At 39.3% G+C, this 21,166-nt stretch overlaps 7 protein-coding genes across 12 annotated transcripts; 4 read left to right on the forward strand and 3 right to left on the reverse strand.

Moving 5' to 3' along the window:
• Nucleotides 1–127: 127 nt before the first annotated feature.
• LOC124207373 (SEC14-like protein 2) lies at nt 128–2,579 on the forward strand. The gene is made up of 10 exons (XM_046604789.1): nt 128–268; nt 720–789; nt 857–900; nt 979–1,099; nt 1,169–1,387; nt 1,465–1,545; nt 1,617–1,816; nt 1,884–2,023; nt 2,090–2,238; nt 2,302–2,579. The coding sequence occupies exons 1-10, from the start codon at nt 221–223 to the stop codon at nt 2,418–2,420; spliced, it is 1,191 nt and encodes a 396-aa protein (XP_046460745.1). The 5' UTR covers nt 128–220; the 3' UTR covers nt 2,421–2,579.
• Nucleotides 2,580–2,725: 146 nt separating this feature from the next.
• LOC124207369 lies at nt 2,726–6,262 on the forward strand. Of its 2 annotated transcripts, XM_046604768.1 has the most exons (10): nt 2,726–3,031; nt 3,109–3,572; nt 3,644–4,032; nt 4,190–4,354; nt 4,477–4,524; nt 4,624–4,854; nt 5,075–5,223; nt 5,386–5,575; nt 5,723–5,839; nt 5,983–6,262. In XM_046604768.1, the coding sequence occupies exons 1-10, from the start codon at nt 2,808–2,810 to the stop codon at nt 6,055–6,057; spliced, it is 2,052 nt and encodes a 683-aa protein (XP_046460724.1). In that variant the 5' UTR covers nt 2,726–2,807; the 3' UTR covers nt 6,058–6,262. The 2 variants fall into 2 exon arrangements, with proteins under 2 accessions (XP_046460724.1, XP_046460725.1); XM_046604769.1 differs by lacking the exons at nt 5,723–5,839; nt 5,983–6,262 and adding an exon at nt 4,924–4,993 and having other exon boundaries at nt 5,386–5,508.
• LOC124207372 (probable glucan 1,3-beta-glucosidase A) lies at nt 6,263–8,238 on the reverse strand. Its single transcript, XM_046604788.1, has 5 exons — nt 8,109–8,238; nt 7,698–7,832; nt 7,426–7,540; nt 7,237–7,344; nt 6,263–7,166 (listed from the first exon to the last, which is right to left on the reverse strand). Exons 1-5 carry the CDS (start codon nt 8,166–8,168, stop codon nt 6,376–6,378), a joined length of 1,209 nt encoding a protein of 402 aa, XP_046460744.1. The 5' UTR covers nt 8,169–8,238; the 3' UTR covers nt 6,263–6,375.
• Nucleotides 8,239–8,312: 74 nt separating this feature from the next.
• Nucleotides 8,313–11,146, forward strand: LOC124207377 (SEC14-like protein 2). Its single transcript, XM_046604794.1, has 10 exons — nt 8,313–8,930; nt 9,033–9,102; nt 9,179–9,222; nt 9,304–9,424; nt 9,495–9,713; nt 9,872–9,952; nt 10,081–10,280; nt 10,352–10,491; nt 10,557–10,705; nt 10,782–11,146. The coding sequence occupies exons 1-10, from the start codon at nt 8,760–8,762 to the stop codon at nt 10,883–10,885; spliced, it is 1,299 nt and encodes a 432-aa protein (XP_046460750.1). The 5' UTR covers nt 8,313–8,759; the 3' UTR covers nt 10,886–11,146.
• Nucleotides 11,147–13,635: 2,489 nt separating this feature from the next.
• LOC124207379 (putative exonuclease GOR) lies at nt 13,636–16,194 on the reverse strand. Its single transcript, XM_046604801.1, has 6 exons — nt 16,075–16,194; nt 14,676–15,000; nt 14,381–14,599; nt 14,039–14,312; nt 13,849–13,969; nt 13,636–13,776 (listed from the first exon to the last, which is right to left on the reverse strand). Exons 2-6 carry the CDS (start codon nt 14,948–14,950, stop codon nt 13,697–13,699), a joined length of 969 nt encoding a protein of 322 aa, XP_046460757.1. The 5' UTR covers nt 14,951–15,000; nt 16,075–16,194; the 3' UTR covers nt 13,636–13,696.
• On the forward strand, nt 14,472–19,921 carry LOC124207378 (SEC14-like protein 2). 5 transcript variants are annotated; one of them, XM_046604798.1, is made up of 12 exons: nt 14,472–14,609; nt 15,423–15,487; nt 15,583–15,707; nt 17,512–17,581; nt 17,642–17,685; nt 17,758–17,881; nt 17,959–18,177; nt 18,324–18,404; nt 18,574–18,773; nt 18,844–18,983; nt 19,059–19,207; nt 19,288–19,921. In XM_046604798.1, exons 5-12 carry the CDS (start codon nt 17,674–17,676, stop codon nt 19,377–19,379), a joined length of 1,017 nt encoding a protein of 338 aa, XP_046460754.1. In that variant the 5' UTR covers nt 14,472–14,609; nt 15,423–15,487; nt 15,583–15,707; nt 17,512–17,581; nt 17,642–17,673; the 3' UTR covers nt 19,380–19,921. The 5 variants fall into 5 exon arrangements, with proteins under 5 accessions (XP_046460754.1, XP_046460753.1, XP_046460752.1 ...); XM_046604797.1 differs by having other exon boundaries at nt 15,598–15,707; XM_046604799.1 differs by lacking the exons at nt 14,472–14,609; nt 15,423–15,487; nt 15,583–15,707 and adding exons at nt 16,817–16,831; nt 16,923–17,252.
• Nucleotides 19,733–20,982, reverse strand: LOC124207380 (putative exonuclease GOR). Its single transcript, XM_046604802.1, has 4 exons — nt 20,680–20,982; nt 20,132–20,600; nt 19,934–20,054; nt 19,733–19,871 (listed from the first exon to the last, which is right to left on the reverse strand). The coding sequence occupies exons 1-4, from the start codon at nt 20,931–20,933 to the stop codon at nt 19,801–19,803; spliced, it is 915 nt and encodes a 304-aa protein (XP_046460758.1). The 5' UTR covers nt 20,934–20,982; the 3' UTR covers nt 19,733–19,800.
• Nucleotides 20,983–21,166: the final 184 nt, after the last annotated feature.

Below are 21,166 nucleotides of genomic sequence, written 5' to 3' on the forward strand. Positions count from 1 at the left end.
ACAAACGCAGATAATGAGAGTCTGAGTCCGCATCCAAGTAGACTGTCCAACATTGTGTACATTACGGGTGTACCAAACAAACTTAAAGTTATCTTATCACTACAAAATTGATAGAAGAGCTCGCTTACTAAATATAATGGACATAAAAAATCAAGAAAAAACTTGTTGCATTCATTTTGTTCACCTTCAGCGAAGATATCCTGTGTTTTATTGACGAGCCATGGATCTCAACGATTTCAATGAAAACCAGAAAAAGATTCTGAAGCAGGTGCGTTTTAACTCTTTTCTTATTATTATTGTATGCTAATAAGAACTCCTCCATTAATTATGGTGTCCTCTGCTCACAACCTTCTTAGATTTAAATGAAAGGGGATTCATTTGAAAGGGAATTGATTTCTATTAATAAACTTTCCATTCAGGAGTATGATTAGTAGAGTGAAATTTTCATTAGAAATTAAATTACATATTGTGGAAAAGTTTTCATAATAATATAAGTGATTGGGATTTGCTAAGTTGACATTTTCTCTAGCCGTAGACATCTTGTGGGATTTTCCCATCACTTATTAACCGTTAACCTTGATTATGATAACACACATCAAAACAGATAATTGTGACAGAATGAGCCATTGAATCCGCGTTATCTCATTTGTGTTTTCGCATCGAATCTTTATAGTTTATCATCACTCAAATTGTTGACTTTGTACATCCTTTCTCCATAGTTTCGCGAGGTGGTTAAGGATTGCCAGTTACCCAATTCTGAAGATGCTTACCTTGCACGATGGCTCATCGGTATACTATAATGAATAATTCGCATTTTGGTTTTTGTTTTACATCATTCTAATTTTCTTTTACACAGCCCGCGATTTTGACATTCCCAAAGCTGAAAAAATGCTCCGAAATGTAATAAGACAAATCTTTTGAAATTAGAAATAACAATCTAACTTTATGTGTATACTGTTTGATGTCTTCAACTATAAGGCGTTGGAATGGCGTCGTCAATTCAAAATCGACAGCATTCTAAACGATTTCAAGCCGCCGGAAGTCTTGTTAAATTACGTTTCAGCTGGTCTAGTTGGAAGAGACAAAGCGCAAAGTCCTTGTAAGAGAAAATCGCACATTAAATTGCTTGATGCTGAAAGATAAATCATGGCATTTTGGGCATTTTCAGTGTGGATTACTCGTTATGGAAGGATGGACATGAAGGGGATCCTCCGTTCGGCAAAGAAACGCGATTTCGTCATGTACATCGCCTATTTGGTGGAATTCAGCATTTCAAAGGTGATAGAAGACCCCAAGAAGTACAAGCGCAGCCCTGACGCCATTGTCCAAACTACCGTCATCTTTGACTTGGAAGGACTGTCCATGCAACACATCACTAATAGACAAGGTACGTTAAATGCTTAGACTCGGATAGTGCTCTATATTTGAATCAAAAACATAATTTTGTGAATTTTACTTTTATAGCTGTCGATGTTGCCATCAAATTGATTACCTTATACGAAGCTAATTATCCCGAATACCTGAGCAACATATTAGTCGTCAACGGTAAGTGGTGGGACAATTTTTGTTCGAGTTCAAATTTCGATCTTAAAACATTTTCAAAATTATATTTTCAGCGCCCAAGGTTTTTCCTCTTCTTTTCGCCATGCTGAAACCTTTTATTCACGAACGAACTAGGAACAAGATTAAAATCTTTGGTCACGATGAAAAGGAATGGAAAACCGCCATTCTGGAATACGTCAATGCCGAGGAATTGCCCGTCGCATACGGAGGGACTATGACCGATCCTGACGGAAATCCCAACTGCATCAAATTGGCAAGTTCTTTTATTTATAAATCAGTTCTTGTTATTATTTCTTCATCACAATCCCTTTGAATCGCAGGTTAACATGGGCGGAGTAGTTCCAAAATCGTGCTACTTCAGCTGCAAACCTGACATCAGTAATAAAAAGTCTCTGTCGATCTCAAGAGGATCTAAGGAGCATTTGGAATTCCCAGTCAAAGAAGCTGGTGCCGTCCTCAAGTATGTAATTCCTTATCTAACAGCGTTTTAAAGAGATCATGTCTAATTTGTTTCCCTATATTCAAGATGGGATTTCCATACAGAAGAAAGTGACATTGGGTTCGCCGTGTATCGAAAACAAGGAAATGAATTGATCGCGATTGTTCCGTCAGATCGGATCGATTGCGACATGTCGACCGAAGAAGGAGAACTCCAATGTGATGAGCCTGGTGTCTGTAAGTGACCGTTGCTTGGCTATATTGCATTCGACATGTTACATTGATCTTGTTTCCTATTAGACGTGATTGAATTTGACAATGGCTTCAGTTACATTCGCTCCAAGAAAATCTGGTACGCCATTTCGGTAGGATCAGCCTCAGTGGTGAGCCAAACCGGTTCTGACTTGGACAAGATTTAATAGACCTTCAAATGGCGAATAACGAATGACTATATGGACTGATTGAGACCCTGTCTGCTTATTTAGAAATTTCACACTATTTTTTGGGGTAAACTGTTGATACTTTCGGGCAAACATAGAAATGGAGAAAACAAATAAACAAAAATGTCTCTTGTTTAATTCAGTTGTATGCTATTCACACTTAAAATGTGTCGAAAGTCATTCCTTATCTTGCTAGAGCTATTTCTATCGTGGATAACCAAGGTGGTGTAGTACGGGAATAAAGATAACGGTCCGATTGTTTATCACTGACGGCTTCATTTTGGAAGCGAAGCGATTCCAAAGTGACCGTGAGTGCTCAATCGTTATTTATTAATTTATAAAATTACTTGCTGGAAACTCTTGGAGATGGCACATTTCCCTGATACAATTAGTTACGATAGAAGGGAAATACTCGGTACGGGTGGCTTCGGGACAGTGTTTCTCGGTAGTTACGATGGCAAACAAGTCGCCGTCAAGAGAATCGAATTGCAGCGATTGGATCCGAAAGATCGTGAAGTCACACTGCAAAAACAGCTCAATCACGAAAATGTCATGGCAATTCTAGCCGTTGAACATGATGTCGACTTTAGGTAATACTATAGAGTTCAAGTAAAATATTTATTTTAAAATAGCAAAAACACCATGCAATGATGCGCCGTATTTATAGATTAATCGCTCTTGAATTGTGTGCCGGAACGCTAATGCACGTTTGCGAGGGGAAATACGTTGGACCAACTCTTCCGTCGGATGTACAAGTGGTGCAACAGATTATCGAAGGGCTGCATTACATTCACTCGAAGAATTTGGTTCACCGAGACGTTAAACCGGAAAACATTCTCGTTTCGAAATCGGAACCTGCAACAATCAAATTGTCCGATTTTGGATTCAGTAAGCAAACGAGTAGCAGCGGAATGTATTCAATAAGCGCCATCAAAGGGACTCTAGATTGGATGGCACCCGAGTGGAAACTGAACAATGCAACAGAAATTAAAACAGGCTCGTCCAGCATCGACATTTTCTCAACCGGATGTGTCATTTTCTATTACGTGACCCGCGGGACACACCCGTTTGGTGAAGCTGATACAGTGACAAGTAATATTGTCCAAAATAATCCAGTCAATATTGATAAAGGTTGGTGAAATACATTCAAGTGGCTTCTAATTAACTTCTGTTTTCTGAATGTAACGTTTCTATACATGCAGCTGGCGATTGTCCAGAACAATTTCTGATTGGCATTGTACGCGAAATGATTGAATATGACCCGAATAAAAGACCGCCATTGGAAAACGTCCTGAAGAAATTGAAATTGCCATTTTTGACAGACTCTGTAAATGGAGCGGGAGCTAGCAGGACAGTTGAAGTCAATTGGTGCGGCACGGGTGAATTTCAGAGTGTTGTGCGGCCAGTGGCCGAAGATGGCCATTGCGTCATCCGATTCCACCCGACCAAACCCGTTCTTGTCTGCATCGTCGGTGAAAAAATGATCGTGTTCTATGCGGCCAATTCGTCCATTCCTTTTTCTAATTGGGATGCAAAGCCAATTGAATTTCCTCGTGGAAATATAGAAAGAATTGTGACGATGGAATGGAACGTAAGTATAAATAGAATCGACATTAAAATTAAGTCTTTCGCTAGACCGGTAGCAAAGCGCTTGAACAAAAGCAGGAATTAATTGAATTATTATTAACATGCGGTTATAACAGCAGGTATTGAATAATTCATTTTGTTTTTAATTATTATTATATTAGATAGACGGTACCCAATTGGCTGCCATCGCTTCTAACGAGCGTGACATCATCGTGTGGAGTTATCCAAGTGGCGAAATTCTCTTTCAAAAGAATTTACCCGAGCAGATCCAACAAATCGTGTGGAATCCTTTCAGACCTAACCTGTTTGCTACTTTTAAGAGATGGGTAAGTTTGTATCCGGTTTCTTTACCCGTTTTCCGATCTCCTATTTCTTTTTTAAATTAATTAATTAAATGGTGAATTATTTTTCATCCAATAATTTTCCTGCCGATTTCAATCGAATCCAGTGGAATCCTTTCAGAGAAGACATCGCCGAAAAAGCTCGAGGTGTGTGGGTGAGTTGTTTATTTCGTCATTTGATCTCTTCCCTTTTTTCTATTTTCCATGAAATATTTCCCTCCTTTTACCTTCAATTTTCTTGAATTTGTTTTCAGCTTCGAAACTTTCAATACTCGGTGACTTTCTGTGATTCATCGCCTGCCGACCGACCAACATTTCACTTATGCACATTCAAACGTGAGACAACCGGAGTGATTGTGAGTGTCCAGTGGATCTCGGAGAACCGAGCCGCTCTCGGCTTATACAATGGCGGAATTGAAATTTGTGAAATTGGCAAATCGACGGCGACAGTCAAAGTCGTCAAATTCGTTGGATACAGAAACGTTGTGAGTTTTATTTCGTCTTTGAATGCTGTGATCAAACCAATTCTATTATGTTATACATCATATTATAAGGGTTGGATAAGAGGTATGCTATGGAACGAACGGACAAGGTCTGGCTACTTGTTCCTACCGATGGACGAAGGTATTATAAAATGTCGTTATTGGTCATTGATGCTGATGGGCGTGTCATCGCTTTATTAACTTGCCGTTTCTCGTATGATAGGTTTGGTCAGTGGACAGCGACCAACCCATTCACGTCTACAAGAACGGATTTTGTCGAAGCTTTGCTTGGCTTCCGAACGGCCGGAAAAACACGGGCGACGAGGGAATGAACGCGGCCAGGAATTCGTCAGACAATTTCATTTTGGTTAGGTATATACTAGACTAAGCTAAATAGATTTTACCAAATGAAAAGAGAATTATATTAAGAGGGTAGGAGAGTGGAATGGCATGCAGGGAGGAGGGCTGATTGCGTCACTGTTTTTCAAATGATTGTCGCGCGGTTATTTTATTTGAATTCAATTTTTTATTCAGTGGAATGGATAAAGGGAGAATTCTCATTTGGACTCCACTGGCAAAAGAAAAGGACGAAAGAATTCTTAGATGTAGTCTAAGAATTGTAATGTGTAATTCAGGTGTAGTCGATTCCTTGTCGTTTTCACCCGACGGACGGTTTCTCGCATCAGCCGACACGGATGGCAAATTGATCATTTGGTCAACTGAGGTAATTAAAAAAAATAATAATAAAAAAAAAGGAACTATATATTTAGAAGAGGGAGTGGTATTAATATGACGCAATATTTACAAACCATGGAGGATAGGTAGTATATAATTGTATGTGTATACAATTAATTTTTGTACGTTTCATCAGAATTGGGAGTCGGTTTTCATCGGTGAAAAAGATGGATGGGTTGATTCTCCTTCGTGGATGTCTACTTGTACGAACGTCCCTGAATATAAATTGACTTTCAACTCATCTAATGGCATGGTACATAAACGGAATTAATTCGTTTTTCTTTACATCACAACAAAAATGCCCCAAACATTTTCCATCCTTTTTTTACCCTCTAAACCAGTGCACCTACAGTTATATAATTCTTACGGTCTATATATGTGTTACACATTGTTTAGGTCCGTGTCGTAGAATACCGTCGGCCAAATTGGGTAATTCAAGACGTTGTCCCCATGAGAATTGCGAATGAATAATCGGATCCAAAGACGACAAAAAAATATCACAAGTAAAATATATCAGTTCTTCGCGTGCAAATATGTAATAACTATACCATTTCCTTAAAAAAAAATGTCTCAAATGGACGTTTTAGCCTGCGATAACTCGCGTCGCATTGAATGCAATTTCTATATTTGGTGTTTGGAGTATTAAGCTTATAATATACAACGTCATGATGTGCTATTTTTCGTTATGCACAAAGTGTATTACATAGAACCATCTGAAAAGTGTTCACAGAAACATATACTGTGACGTTAACAATAGGAACACTGTCAATTAATCGATATTAATCAGTATTACGGACAGACGGTGGAGGTGTTGTCCCACCATTTCGGATCCATAATACAATCGTTGATCAAATCCTTCATACTCCATCCGCCCTGTCCGTCCGGTCTGGGATTGTTTCCTTCCTGCTTCCAGGTCCACATGGTCCAGCCACCCTTCATGGCCTCCATGGTGGTGATGATGTTGTAGGCGTACTGCTTCAGCGTCACGTCAGTGAAGACGGCACTGGCCGGAGCGGCCACACACCATTCGCCCATGACCAGCGGTGCTCCCGTCCAGGCCGCAATGTCGGCGGCAATCAGAGCCACACCTTCGTTCATGATCCAGTCGGCCGTCTGTCCTTCGAATCCCCAAATGAGGTACTTGTGCCAGTCGTGCCACATGTTGGTGTAGGCCGGCGACGGCATGAAATTCTCCCAGTCGCTGCTGGTCCCGGCGTTCTGCTCCCACAGGATCGGAGAGGTGACTAGGATGCAATCGTTTCCGGTCGTCGTCCGGATGGTGTCGTACGCCCTCAGGTAGTAATCTTTCAGCTTGGCAACGTCCACCGATGTGGGCTCGTTCAGGAGTTCCACGCCCAGGAAGGATGGAGTGTAACGGTAGCGTGAAGCGAAGAAACGGGCCACTTCCAGGGTGTTGTCGATGTTTTCCTGATACTGGGACCAGTAGGCCTGTCCAGGATCCGATGGCGAACTGTGGTCGTTGCCGTTTTGGCTTCCCTTAGCTGCGTGGATGTCGATCAGGACGGCCACATTGTATTTGATGGCCCATTCCTGGACCAAACGATCCAAAAAGTATAATCCTGCGTTTCCAAAATTGTGATATAATTAATTTTAACTCGGATATAATTAATTCTATTTTATTTATATTACCTCCTGGAGCAAACGTCTTGTATTCTTGTTGGTTGGAAGGATCGTGGATGTCGTAGCCGAGGATCCACCAGCCAATGGGAACTCGTACAGTATTCAAACTATTGCGAGCTATTTAAATTTGAAATCAATTAAAATTTTGGTATCGAAATCAACTAAGAAATATTTTTCAAATAACTGATATTTTTATACCAATGTTGGCGATATCTTCTTCGGTGATGAAAGTGTCCCAGTGAGTTCGAAAACGAGCATCTCCCACTTCGTGACCTAGATACCTCATCGTTTGCATTTCTCCTCCGCTGGAAACCTGCACGATTTTATAAATGGTGTAATGGTATGATGCAATGGCATTTTTAAAAAAATGTAATGAATTTTAATTGTTTCAAAATGAAATAAAAAATGAAATAAATTCTAATTGTAAAAAATTAATTGTAAAATTCACTAAATTTGAAACGATTCCTTACAGTACTGGGGACTCCGTCCCAGAGCGGGTCTTTCGAATTGATCCAATTTTCAACGACCAACCATCCACCCAAATTGACACCTCGAACTGGCACCAGTCCAGCTCGGATGGCGTGTTGAACGTGATCTGTTGTAGCCTGATACATTTTTAAAAATATTTTAATTGTTAGATTTGTAACAAAGGGCACAAGTCCAGTCTTAGAACATTCCGGTAGGAAGTCTCAAAAGAGAGTGAGTAGACAAGAGAGGAGCAACGTTGACGCTCTCTCTTTCAAATGAATAGGAAAAAACAGACGTTATAGTGAGTTCGTCTCACTCATGAGTAAGATTGGTGTTCCCGGAAGGATTAATAATCTAACATTAATAACATGACCTCGAATTAAATATAAGTAGTTTTTAAATGAATTAATTACCGTATGAACCGATGCAATGGCCATCAATAAGGCCAGTGAAAAAACAGCCATGAATTTCATCGCGTGTGAATAACGTCTATTGCGAATCTATACTGCGCACCGGCTTCCTGTTTGATTATTATTTTGTACCCGTGTCAGGTTAAAAAATGGGGTCAGTAGGAGTAGAACGGGATCGGCTGTTTCGCTTCGGCACCGCATTGTTTCAGTGGCGTTCGTGAGTCGTGACGCACGAGAGGTTGCTTGACTACTAGTAGGACGACTGCCGTTATATACCTGTTTGAACAGAGATGGCCACGGCTATAATCAGTAATAACATCGGTCGTTTGGGTCAATTCGTTGTTTGCTTAAACTTTGGAATGTTTTTATTGTTATTTATATTATTGAGTGACAGGAAAAGTGCGTCGTAAAAGATAAGTATAATCATGTTATCGGCAGTCACGACCACAAAATAATTCTCTAGGCATTTTTAAAAATGATTGCTACAATAATCATTTTGTTTTCTTTTTTCTTTTGGGATTAGACGTTGCCAAGTTTAATCTCCACTTTAAGAAAATTAAAAATACATGGGACCTATTGATGCAATTTGAGTCAAAAGGCCAGATCACAAACAGTATAAGAGAATGACAATGCTGATACAATAAACCTTATCTGATGACGATAACGTGGATAGAGAAGCTGGACACAGTTTGTCTAAAATCAGGAAGTATTCATAACTTTACGTATACACATTTAAGTTGTATTGACGTATATGTGTTCTCCTCATTTGACGAAATGGATCTTAACGTTGAGCTCTCGGACAGCCAAAAAACCATGCTGAAGCAGGTATGATAAATGTGAAGTATTTTGTGTTTGTAACTTTGTAAGGGATAGAAAATCCTTTATCTCGTTGTGCTAACAACCCTGCAATCTTTTCTTTCTCAACAGTTTCGCGAGGTGGTTAAGGATTTACAGTTAACCAACTCTGAAGATGCTTTCCTTGCACGGTGGCTCATCGGTAAAACTATAGGGAGATATCATTTCCATTTGCTGGTAAATGTTTCATGATTCTATATTTATTTCCCTATAAACAGCCCGCGATTTTGACATGCCTAAAGCTGAAAAAATGCTCCGAAATGTAAGTGAAAGACGACTAAAATAGAAATAACAATCATCACAATCTAACTTGGTTGCATATATTATTGCCATCAACAATTAGTCGCTGGAATTGCGTCGCCAATGGAAACTCGATAGCATTCTAAACGACTCTAAGCCACCGGAAGTCTTGGTCAACTATCTTTCAGCTGGTATCACTGGACAAGACAAGTTACTAAATCCTTGTACGTGAAATTCCTTCAATAATGATTAGACAATTTGAAGTTTTTTAAAATCTTATTTCCCATCTTATAGTGTGGATAACGCGATACGGAAAGACGGACATGAAAGGGATCCTCCGCTCGACAAAGAAGATAGATTTTATGATGTATATCATTTATTTGATTGAAATGGGCATTTCTCAAGTCATATCGGACCCGAATAAGTTCAAGCGCGTGCCAGATGCTCTGGTGCAGACAACCATCATCTTCGACTGTGACGGCATCTCCATGCAGCACGTCACTAACAAAAAATGTACACAACTATAAATGAAATTTATAAGTATACATTAAAAATTAATTGTCTAATCCAGAATGATGACGCTCGTGATGTCGACGTCGATTTCTGCATAATCATTTTCTGTGTGCGAAAAAATTAATTGATTCTGACAATTTTACATTGACAACGTGCAGTTATAGATGCGAGCATCAAACTTGCTAAATTGTACGAGGCGATTTATCCCGAATACCTCCACAATGTTTTTGTTGTTAATGGTAATCATTTTTGTCAAATGTTGTGTGTTGTCTTCACTGGATTTCGACTCCTCTTTTTTGTTGATTCCTTATCTCATCAAAATATTTTCAAATAGTAATTTACTAATTTTAAACTGTGAATTTTTTAGCGCCAAAGATTGCGTACATACTGAGATCCATCATGAAACCCTTTGTGCCCGAAAAAACCATGAGCAAGATTCATATGTTCACTCACGATGACAAAGTATGGAAAGCGGCCATTCTGGAACACGTCAATCCTGATCAGTTGCCTGTCGCATATGGAGGAACTTTGACCGATCCCGACGGAAATCCCAACTGCATTACAATGGCAAGTCCTTTCTATTCATTAATAGACCACCTACCACCGGGTTATCTCACTCAAATCTCTTGAAAATGAAGGTTGGTATGGGAGGAAAAGTTCCGAAATCCTACTATTTCCGTTACAAGCCTGATACCGCCAATAAAAAGTCTTTGTCGATCCCCAAGGACTCTAAAGAACACTTAGAATTCCCAGTCAAAGAAGCTGGCGCCCTGCTCAAGTATAATTCTTTATGGTATCTAAACTGCGCTTAACGATAACGTCTAATCCGTTTCCCTGTTCAAGATGGGATTTCCATTTAGAGGAAGGTGAAATTTCATTTGCCGTGTATCGCAAAGAAGGCAATGAATTGATCCCGATCGTTCCGTCAAATCGGGTCGATTGCGACATGTCGACCGAAGAAGGAGAACTCCAATGTGATGAGCCTGGTGTCTGTAAGTGACAGCTGTTTCATTCCCTTGTCTGCATAACTCCTTAGTAAGATTGGTTTCAATATTTCTTAATTTACAGACATTGTTGAATTTGATAACGATTGCCCCAGCAATCTCCGCTCAAAGAAGGTTTGGTATGCGATTTCGGTAGAGGACAACCCTGCATTGAGTAATCCGGAGTAGGCTAATCTAAATCAACATGACATGGAATCTGAATCCTTAAATGGACAGACAATTGCAAGCGAATTAACATTTGAGTGTACTAGATAAAGAGAAATATTTTGTGTTGTTTTAATTTCTATTTGCTTCCAAGAGGGTCCGGAGTTCCGGAATGGTGTTATCGTGGCTGGTTTCGTGTAAATTTTTAGAGTGGTAGGGGGATCAATTTGTTCCTCATCTTGTTGATACTAACACATTTTTGCTAATAAAATAATCGCAATCCGTTCAGCGAATGTCGAACGCTTGCGATCAAACCGTTTTTTTTTGTTTTTGAGCTGTTTGGATTTAGCGGGGGTGGTCGATTTTTAATTTCTATCGATATCTTATGGCATGGCTAATTAATAGAAGATTAGGGTCGTCTGCTTTCATTTATTTTATTTTTATTTTTTATTTATTTATTTTTTATTTCAAGTTTCGAAAAAGAGATCAAGAGACTTCAAAGAAAACTTAATGATCACTAATATTGGCAACGTACGTGAGTGCACGAAAAATAGCAGAATAAATAAAATGACAAAAATGTGGGACTCTGACCACGTCGCGTCTGGTCTTTATAAAATCGCTCGATACCCACTCCGGCCATTCTGTTAAGCAGGTAAAAGTAAGAATACTATTAGAATAAATAGAAGAAAAACCTGTTCCAATTTGTGCAATTTTAGTTCCTGACCATAGCATGCATGGTATCATGTGTAAGCCTCTGTCGAAGTATGGCAATCTGTTTGCACAAGGTAACCTTTTCCTTTGTGCTGATTTGAGTCCTGAGCTAGGCCATTATAACAATGAGATATGTAAGTTTTACTTGTGTTGGCCCTGTCGTCAGCAACAATCTCAATATCATCACATGGGGTAATGATTTTTGTTACTTTCATCCCTGCTTTGACTTTCCTTGCTGTGCTAGATATTTGAATGATGCAAGACTTGCATCAGTGCAACATGTTACACAGAAAATTTCAATTCTCCTGTTCATTAACAATTAGGGTTTACTCTCTGTCTCATTTTCGACTTTTCTTTACTTGTTGTTTTCTCAATATTTTTTTCGTAAACCATTTCTTATTTTTCGTTTAGATAAACAGCATCCAGTTTGAATGGAGAAACTACCGATGTCGATAGAGTTTGTTTTCCTTTTCTTTAAATGTCCAAGTGTATGCCCATGTGAGTGTGGGTGTATTCACGAGGACCCCCTTTTTTCCTATCCTGCCTGGATCGAACTCTTCAACGGATGGATGGAGGGGATGGAGCAACTGACGTAGATGCCTGGCCGTATTTCCCAGTTTAAAAGGTAGGACAAATGTTTCTCTATTCTTCCTTTTTGATTATTAGGTGGATTTGATTTTAAATCGTTACATAGTCCGGAGTACGATTATTCCTGAGCTGTGCCGTTGACTGGAACTGTTTTTCTCTTACCGTTTTTGTATGCTTAGGGTTCATGCAATAACTAATTTGTAGAACGCCTGCAGATCAGGCCTGGTTGGTACCTCACAACTTTGTCTGTGGTTATTCCAAACTATTTGAACTTTAAACACTTAAAGCAAAGGGCAACTAGAGAATTTTATGACCAAGACGGACTGGCTGCCACACCGGCACCTCCCCTTTCTTTTATTCCTTCGATAAATTTCCAAGAAAAACCTAATTATTTTGAATGAAAACTTAAACCACCGAAAGTCCATGTCCAACTAACTAATACGGGGACCCTGAGGATCGGACGGGCGTTATTAAATTCGTCTGCTTAATAATTAACTACTTTTAAACTGTGAATTTTTTTAGCGCCAAAGATCGTGTCAATACTGACCACCATCATGAAACCCTTGTACCCGAGAAAACCATGAGTAAGATCAAAATCTTCGGACAGGATAATAAAGAATGGAAAGTGGCTATTCTGGTCAATTCCGAAGAGTTACCTGCTTGCTACGGCGGAACGAGGACCGATCCCGATGGGAATTCCAACTGCACTACACTGGCAAGTCCTTATTTATTACTAGGCTTATCATTCTCATTCAAATCTCTTGAAAACGAAGATCAATATGTGAGGGAAAGTTTCTACTATTTGAACTACTACAAGACTGATAGTACAAATAAAAAGTCTTTGTCAATCCCCAAGGAATCTAAAGAACAATTAGAATTCAAAGTCAAAGAAGCTGGCGCCATGCTCAAGTATAATTCCCTATCAGCCCTTAAACGAGTCATTTTAATTTTATTCCCTATTCAAGATGGGATTACCATACAGAAGAAGGCGACCCCGATCGTTCCGCCGAATAGGATTGTTTGCGACATGTCGACCTAAGAAGGAGAAGTCCGATATGGCGAGCCTGGTGTCTGTAGTGACAGCTGTTACACAAACCATTTCCCCTTGCCTGCATAACTCCCTACTAAAGATTGGTTTCAATTTTTTTGTTACAGACATCGTTGAATTTGATAAGGATAGCCCCAGTTATCTCCGCTTAAAGAAGATTTGGTATGCGATTTTGGTAGCGGACTACATCAACCCCGCTTAGAATAATCCGGAGTAATCTAAATTTAACTCGTGACAAATTCTAAATAAAACGGACAGAAAATAACAGATGAATAATTTTTTAATATCCTAGAAACAGGATAAAATGGTGTTATACCAGGTTATAAATTTTATTACATTTCAATGTTAAAGAATAGAATAGAGAGGCTAAGAAACAAATCAATTGAGACTTAAAATAAAAATTAATCCAACACCTGTTTTATGTAATAGTCAAAATTGTCAATCGTAAAAGCCTGTCGTTTTCGTGGTCTGTCCCAAATTTGACACCTTTACTTGCAGAGAAAAGGTTTGATTTTCCATAACATGAGCTCCATGCAGGCGATTGCATCTTCGACGCTATTGTGTCCACCTAAGGTAAGCAAACCAATTTTAAAACAATGAATTATAGTCAAGTCATTCGACGGCCGACTGTATTAATTACCATCTTTCTGAATATGCTTTTGAAAATGATCGAGAATCAATTTCTTTAAGCCTCTCTTGTAGGGCGGACCTCTGGAATGCGGGAACACGATGCTGGTATCAATTACCGTGTCGTGGATCAACTGAAATAATCATCAAAGTTGTACTACAATCCTTACAGAAGCAAAAGAAAAATGATGTGAAATGTTAACCCGAAGAGCGCGCAAATCACTGCCAAGACCATGTCCAATCAAAATGGTTTTGCTGGACAGCAAATTGAGAAGGAAGGCCTGGACGTCTTTGAGTTTAGTCATGACATGTTTGAGGTCCCGTTCGGAAATCCCGCTGAATCTCGTGTTGTAGTCGACGACGGGATTGTCGGGTTTGACGAGCGTGTCGTAAACGATCTTCAAATCGGACGAGACAATCGTGATGCGGGTCAGTTCACCGCCTTCCGTCGTGTAGCACATCTCGCAATCCATGGCGCTATTATTATTATCGTAATTATTATTATTTATCATCATTTAATTTATATTTTAATCGAATTTTATTACTAGACGCCGTAGTCGCCGCCGGGGAGTGGCGGCTTGTCCATCGTGTGAACGAATCCGTCAACGGTCTTGAGGTTCTCGATGTTGAATACGTGGTGTTTCGACGTGGCGCATCCTTTTTCTTTCCGATCACTTCCGCAACAACTGAACGGCGATGTCATATTAGTTCCGGGGTTGCGGAAGGACCTTCCCCAATGATACGAACATTCGTCGTCAGCGGAACTGCACAAAAGTACAAACCATTTTTTTTTTTTTTTACCAATTGAAATTATGTAATAGGAAATTTGTTAAACTCAACTGATTGTGATTGATGGCCAATCCTCTGGAATCGACTTTGAAAATAGTCGAGCAACGATCGCAGATTCGTTCGTCAGATTTCAACTGGATGGCCGGTTTGGAGCGCAACTGATCGATTTCGACTGAATTGATAACTGCTCGGGTCTTGTGGATCGGATGCGGCCGTGGGTAGCCATTTGTTTCCTGCTGTTTAAGGCTGATGATGTGACGTCCCATCAGCTTGTAAAATACTGGGCCTTTTAAAAGACTTGGGTCGATATTCACTGAAGGATACATCGTGCTCGCCAGTAATCACAATGTTGATCAATCCAAGTCTTATCGATGTACTAGATTTAGAATGAATGAAAAATGCACAGTGATTGAACGTCGGAAGTCAACGACGGATGAGTGACTGTCGTGTTTATTGAGGTAAAATCGGTGGTCTTACGAAGTTAAATTACAAAGGATATGTCGTCCGAGAAACGTTATCATTAGAGTGACCATGGGAGATTTCCTTCTCAGAACAGTAGCTACAATTATTCGCTCTTGGCTTCCAAGAGGGTACTGGAAGGTCTAAGTAATTATCTGCGGTTGATGGTACGGTGCGCAAATGATGATACATGGCTGACGGGGGGAGGGGGTATAAGTATAACATGATGAGACGAAGTATTAGATAATAAAATAATTACTATCCGTTTAGCGAGTGAGAAAACACGCCTTTTTCGTTTCTGAACGCTTTTGATCATTTTTATCGATATCTGATTCTTAGGCATGGCTAATTAGAAGATAAGTGTCGCCCATCTCTACACCAACAATGTCAGTGTCATCGCTTGGGTAATGATTTTCTTTACTTTTATTAACATGTCACCTGCTAAATATTTAATGATGGATTGTATAAATAGAGTGCATTACATATTTAAACCTTACAGTCTCTTGTTTATTAGCAATTCACGAGGAGGCCCTATTTCCTATCCCACCTGGTGCGGAATCTTCAGGAAACTCTTTACCCAACGGAACACTTGTGGATGCCTGGCCGTATTTCCCAGGTTGAAAGGTAAGACATGTTTATCTATTCTTATCCTTCCTTATGACTATTTCGTAGAGTTGGTTATAACTCGTTAGTAGTACGAAGTACGATTATTCCTTAGCTATGCCGTTGACTGGAACTGTTTTTCTCTTGCCGTTGTTGTTGACTCAATTATGGTAGTTAATTAATTACATTGGGAAAAGGTTTAAGTTGTTTTTCATGGCATCGTCAGTAACTAAAACAACTACAATCTCACAATGTGTAAACCGGCTGAAATTTTCTGCTTGCCTTTTTTAAGCTAGTAATGGCCTACGTGATTTATCCTACACGATAAGTCATGTGAATGTCGAAATTTATTTAGTTTTCGTTCAAATTAATTTAAAAAAATTACTACCTCCTTTTATTTTTTCTTTGGGTCATTGTGGACACAAGAATCTCTATTAATTGCCACGTATCACCACAAAAGTACTTAAACTTTTGGAATATTCTCTTCTGGTCCCAAAAACGTCTTTATTGTGCACGTACGGCTCAATAAGGGATCGAGGGTATCAAGTTCAAGCAAATGGAGGCGTGGCTATAAGCGTGGCATCATTAGATAAACATAAGAATTGCGCATGCACCTGTATAGCGGACGAGCGACAGGAACAATGTATAACTTTTGAGCGGCTTTTGAGTCGAAAGCATTATCGGCATCAGTTCTGCTGACCAGAATTGAAATCTCTGGCCATTTAAAAGAAGTGATTGCTACTAACCAATGGTTACTAACCATTGGCTCGGTATGGCTATTTCTCTTGATGTTATTTGACGATCTGGCGAATATTTTACAAGGGCTTATACTTCCGAGCGCTCCAATAAAATTTAAAATGCAAGATGCGACATATTGCGGTTGACCCAAAGGGGCACCAAGCTCAACTTAAAAAATATGAGGAAAGGAACTGTATGACTCTAATCAGGACTAATGCATTTCGTATCTCGTCGTATCTAATGACTTAATCTAATCACGATAAATGGGACGATAATAAAAAAAAAAACATAAATCAGAATAAACTTCCGTATTCATAACTTTTACGTACTTGAACTTGTTCTCCTTATTTGACGAGATGGATCTAAATGCTGAGCTTTCGGAAAACCAAAAAACGATTTTAAAACAGGTAGCAATTCGCTTTCATATAATCATTAGTTTATTTTAAATTCATTGTTAACGGAGAGGCAAATTTTTGATTCTATCATTATACATTCCAGGCGACCACATGTATCCGTTAGGGGGATGTTAATTAACATTTTTGCCATGAAAGTATTTTTCTGCGGGTTTCGTTCGTGTTAATTTTTTATTCAATTTTATTACTGTTACTAAGTCATAGAGCTCGTAGAATAACTCTGGGTCTGGGACGATTATGGTACCGGTATCGATTTTTAAGAACGGTCCATATCTGGGCTTGTCTGCTGTCAGTTGTCAACTTGTCATGTTCTTGTCATTTCGTCATTAGTTTTTAAGAAAATGCGACGAATAGACGCGAAACGAAATGTTTTTGAAAGAAGAAAAGAACGGTGTCGAGAAAATTTCAGCAATAGGTAAATGATTGTTTGTCATGTTACAATATGTTACTAAAATGTTTTTATTTTTTTACGCCCATCCGATCGTAATCTTATCTAACAGCTATTGAAAATCTCGAATCCCCTCCCCCCTTAAACTATTGACGCAGTAGCAAGAACTGATAACCGAGGAAATATCCTCACATGTATCATCTCCTTGTTTTTGTTTTAAATAACCATGCAATTTGCATCTCGTGTGCTTACACAAAACATTGATGTTTCGTTTGTCGTTAAACAGTTTCGCGAGGTGGTAAAGGATTGCCAGTTACCCAACTCTGAAGATGCTTACCTTGCACGGTGGCTCATCGGTACTGTATCAATTATTCGCATTTGTTACATGTTTCACAATCCTATTTCTCTTCACACAGCCCGTGATTTTGACATTGTTAAAGCTGAAAAAATGCTCCGAAATGTAAGTGAAAAACAAGTGTAGAAAAATTATTGTACGCTCTAACTTTGTTTTTTTATTACCTTCAACAAAAAGTCACTGGAATGGCGCAGTCAATTCAAAATCGACAGTGTTCTAAACGACGACTACAAGCCACCGGAAGTTTTGACAAATTACCTTTCAGCTGGTATCGTTGGACAAGACAAATTGCTAAACCCTGGTATGTAAATTTCGGAGACTCGACGCGAAAACTTTAAAATAATGAAATTTTAAATCCTTTTTTTTTTTTTAATTTAGTATGGATCGTTCGATACGGAAAGACGGATATGAAAGGGATCCTTCGTTCGGCGAAAAAGATGGATTTCATCATGTACTATGTTTATTTGGTTGAAGGCTTAATTGCAAAGTTCGCAGCTGATCCGAAGAAGTACAACCGCGTGCCAGATGCATTAGTTCAATCAATAATCATCTTCGACTTGGAAGGCCTGTCCATGCAGCACGTCACTAACAAAAAAAGTAATGCAACTACACGAAGGCCATAGAGAATGCGAATTGATTACGTATCATGATTTCTAACGGTTGTGACTGCGGCGGGAATTAGCATTACTTTTAATTTGTAAAATATTAACTGATTATAAGAATTTGACACTTTGAACGTATAGTTATAGATTTGAGCATCAAACTTGCTAAATTCTACGAGGCGAATTATCCCGAGTACCTTCACTGTGCGTTTGCTGTTAATGGTAATCATTTTTGGAAAAAATTACGTTTTGCGCGAGGGGATGTCGACTCTTTGTGAACAAACTTTAAGTTGTTTTTCTTTTTTTTTTTTCGAATTTTTTATTTGAGCCGACAACCTCTCGCATGGGCATTTGAATGAATTACAGCTCTTTTAATCTGTGAATTTTGTAGCGCCAAAGATTGTGTCAATACTGATCACCATCATGAAACCCTTCTTGCCCGAAAAAACCATGAGTAAGGTTCATATATTCAGCCACGATGACAAAGTATGGAAAGCGGCCATTCTGGAACACGTCAATCCTGATCAGTTGCCTGTCGCATATGGAGGAACTTTGACCGATCCCGACGGAAATCCCAACTGCATTACAATGGCAAGTCCTTCATATTCATTAATAGACCACCAACCACCCGTTATCTCACTCAAATCTCTTGAAAACGCAGGTGAATATGGGAGGGAAAGTTCCTAAATCCTACTATTTCAGCTACAAGAATGATACTACAAATAAGAAGTCTTTGTCGATCCCCAAGGACTCTAAAGAACAATTAGAATTCCAAGTAAAAAAAGCTGGCTCCATTCTCAAGTAAGTTGTTTTTTTTAACGAGATAATAAACCAATGCACCAATAAGCCTAATGGATTTATTTTCTTTGTGTAAAGATGGGATTTCCATTTAGAGGAAGGTGACATTGCGTTCGCTGTGTATCGGATGGAAGGCAGTGAATTCATCTCGATCGTTCCGCCGAATCGGGTCGATTGTGACATGTCGACCGAAGAAGGAGAGATCCGTTGTGATGAGCCTGGTGTCTGTAAGTTACGGTTGCCATCAACCATTCCTATCGCTTTTATATTGCTCTCTGAATTTCGTTGAATTTTATTCTTATTGTAGATATCGTCGAATTCGACAATAATGCTAACACCCGCTCAAAGAAGATTTGGTATGCCATTTCGGTAGTGGATTCCATCAACCCCATTGATTAACCCAAACAGGTTCAACAAAATCTTATACTTTTGATTGATAGAAACGAATTGAACCAAAGAATGGGGCTAAACTAGTGCATACTTCTATAGGGGAAATAAGAATTAGAATGTAAGAATGCCATTACAATTCAACTATGATAAAGTTATGGTTTTAGAGGGTTAAATACGAAATCATTTGATAAGATAAAACAATCCAACCCCTTGTATATAGTAGAGTAAAAATTAGTCAATCGTACATGTTATGTTCATGTATCATGTCCAAGGTTTCTCAGTCGTCGATCTTCGATCGTCAGAGAAACGTTATCATTTGTGACCATGGAAAATAATTCCTTCCAAGAAGAGTAGCTTAAGTTTCGGGGTCCAGAAAAAACAATGGTTTGGCTATTGGCTATGACAAGAAAGAGAAAGGATACAAGATAAATTAATGGTTGATTTTCCAAATCATGAGCTCCATGCAAGATTTAGCGTCTTCGACACAGTTGTGCCCTCCACCTATTTGAAATTTAAGTTTCAATGTTTAATTAAACTTTTGATTGAAAGTATTTTAAAATTACCGTCTATCTGAATTGTTTTATGCAAATATTCCTGACACAGCGTTTTCAAAGCTCTCTTAAAGGGTGGCCCTTGAGAATGTGGGAAAACCACACTTGTATCAATGACTGTGTCGTGTATCAACTGAAATCCGACACCCAAGAAAATTAAGAAACGCCATATTGGAATAACTCAAATTATTAAATGCTGTTTCAAATTACCCGGAGAGCTCGCAAATCTCCGTCTAGACTGTGTCCAATCAATATAGTCTTGTCGGAAAGCGTGTCCAATAAGAAAGTCTGGACATCTTTCATAGTCGTGTTGCAATACGTCAAATCGTATTCGGTGATGCCACTAAATCGAGTGTTGTAGTCGAGAACGGGACTGATTGGCTTGATCAGAGTGTCGTAAACGATCTTCAAATCGGAGGAGACGACCGTCACGCGCAACGCTTCGCCGCCTTCCGTCGTGTAGCACATCTCGCAATCCAGGGCGTAAATTCCGAAGTTGCCGTCGGCCGGCTGGGGCTTTTCCACGGTGCGGACGAATCCTCTCAAGTTGTCCAGGTTTTCGCTAATGTGCCATTTGTTCACGGTGCATCCGGCGGAATTGGAGTCCCGATTACAACAGGTGTAGGGCGTTTTGTAACCTCGACGCTGGTAGGATCGTCCCCAGTGATAGAAACAATCCCTGGAATTTTAAAGAAGAAGTTGATTTGACTTGTACGTTATACGATTAATACGAGAGGAAATGTGTGGGAGGGACTTACCCACCAAGGGGCATTCCCCTGTAATCGATTTGATAAATCGCGCTACATCGGTCGCAGATACGCTTATCGGATGCTAAACGAACACCGGAATTTGACCTCGATTGGCTAATGTTTTTGCTATTAATAATGGCTTTATCCTTGTTGTAGGGATCCGGTCGAGGAAAACCGTTCAATTCCTGACGTTGTGTGGTCAAAACGTATGGCTGCATCTGCCTGAAGAGAGCTGCTTCATCGACCGATTTTGACGAGTACATTTTCAGCACAGTTTGAATAGCGGTGACTGACAAGGCTGAAAGACAATCTACGACTGGGGTAGTTGCTCGAAAGGTTTATTTTTTAAAGTGCTCGATTAGTGTCGGTGTTGCCAATAGATAGCGAGTTTGGATATAATAATGTTTTTTTCTCAATAGAGGGCCATTTCGAGCGAAAATTGAAAGATAAAGAAAATAGGGGTAAACAAGAAAATGAATGCTTTGCCACTTTGGGT

Source organism: Daphnia pulex, chromosome 11 (genome assembly GCF_021134715.1).
Source record: "Daphnia pulex isolate KAP4 chromosome 11, ASM2113471v1".
NCBI classification, from domain to species: Eukaryota; Metazoa; Arthropoda; class Branchiopoda; order Diplostraca; family Daphniidae; genus Daphnia; species Daphnia pulex.

What these genes read in the sequence shown, in the direction of transcription:
- LOC124207377 (XM_046604794.1), top strand. Translation starts at nt 8,760, where the DNA reads ATGACGATAACGTGGATAGAGAAGCTGGACACAGTTTGTCTAAAATCA. An exon ending in CCTTGCACGGTGGCTCATCG is followed by an intron (nt 9,103 to 9,178) that starts GTAAAACTATAG and finishes CCCTATAAACAG; the next exon opens with CCCGCGATTTTGACATGCCT. An exon ending in GCACGTCACTAACAAAAAAT is followed by an intron (nt 9,714 to 9,871) that starts GTACACAACTAT and finishes GACAACGTGCAG; the next exon opens with TTATAGATGCGAGCATCAAA.
- LOC124207369 (XM_046604768.1), top strand. Translation starts at nt 2,808, where the DNA reads ATGGCACATTTCCCTGATACAATTAGTTACGATAGAAGGGAAATACTC. An exon ending in GAACATGATGTCGACTTTAG is followed by an intron (nt 3,032 to 3,108) that starts GTAATACTATAG and finishes CCGTATTTATAG; the next exon opens with ATTAATCGCTCTTGAATTGT. An exon ending in TCAACTCATCTAATGGCATG is followed by an intron (nt 5,840 to 5,982) that starts GTACATAAACGG and finishes CACATTGTTTAG; the next exon opens with GTCCGTGTCGTAGAATACCG.
- LOC124207372 (XM_046604788.1), bottom strand. Translation starts at nt 8,168, where the DNA reads ATGAAATTCATGGCTGTTTTTTCACTGGCCTTATTGATGGCCATTGCA. An exon ending in GGGACGGAGTCCCCAGTACT is followed by an intron (nt 7,541 to 7,697) that starts GTAAGGAATCGT and finishes AAAATCGTGCAG; the next exon opens with GTTTCCAGCGGAGGAGAAAT. An exon ending in CAAGACGTTTGCTCCAGGAG is followed by an intron (nt 7,167 to 7,236) that starts GTAATATAAATA and finishes TTGGAAACGCAG; the next exon opens with GATTATACTTTTTGGATCGT.
- LOC124207379 (XM_046604801.1), bottom strand. Translation starts at nt 14,950, where the DNA reads ATGTATCCTTCAGTGAATATCGACCCAAGTCTTTTAAAAGGCCCAGTA. An exon ending in TTGGCCATCAATCACAATCA is followed by an intron (nt 14,600 to 14,675) that starts GTTGAGTTTAAC and finishes ACTTTTGTGCAG; the next exon opens with TTCCGCTGACGACGAATGTT. An exon ending in GGCGGCGACTACGGCGTCTA is followed by an intron (nt 14,313 to 14,380) that starts GTAATAAAATTC and finishes TAATAATAATAG; the next exon opens with CGCCATGGATTGCGAGATGT.
- LOC124207380 (XM_046604802.1), bottom strand. Translation starts at nt 20,933, where the DNA reads ATGTACTCGTCAAAATCGGTCGATGAAGCAGCTCTCTTCAGGCAGATG. An exon ending in GAGATTTGCGAGCTCTCCGG is followed by an intron (nt 20,055 to 20,131) that starts GTAATTTGAAAC and finishes GTCGGATTTCAG; the next exon opens with TTGATACACGACACAGTCAT. An exon ending in TAAAACAATTCAGATAGACG is followed by an intron (nt 19,872 to 19,933) that starts GTAATTTTAAAA and finishes AATTTCAAATAG; the next exon opens with GTGGAGGGCACAACTGTGTC.
- LOC124207373 (XM_046604789.1), top strand. Translation starts at nt 221, where the DNA reads ATGGATCTCAACGATTTCAATGAAAACCAGAAAAAGATTCTGAAGCAG. An exon ending in ACACATCACTAATAGACAAG is followed by an intron (nt 1,388 to 1,464) that starts GTACGTTAAATG and finishes TTACTTTTATAG; the next exon opens with CTGTCGATGTTGCCATCAAA. An exon ending in CAACATATTAGTCGTCAACG is followed by an intron (nt 1,546 to 1,616) that starts GTAAGTGGTGGG and finishes TTATATTTTCAG; the next exon opens with CGCCCAAGGTTTTTCCTCTT.
- LOC124207378 (XM_046604795.1), top strand. Translation starts at nt 17,452, where the DNA reads ATGCAATTTGCATCTCGTGTGCTTACACAAAACATTGATGTTTCGTTT. An exon ending in CTGAAAAAATGCTCCGAAAT is followed by an intron (nt 17,686 to 17,757) that starts GTAAGTGAAAAA and finishes TTCAACAAAAAG; the next exon opens with TCACTGGAATGGCGCAGTCA. An exon ending in GCACGTCACTAACAAAAAAA is followed by an intron (nt 18,178 to 18,323) that starts GTAATGCAACTA and finishes TTGAACGTATAG; the next exon opens with TTATAGATTTGAGCATCAAA.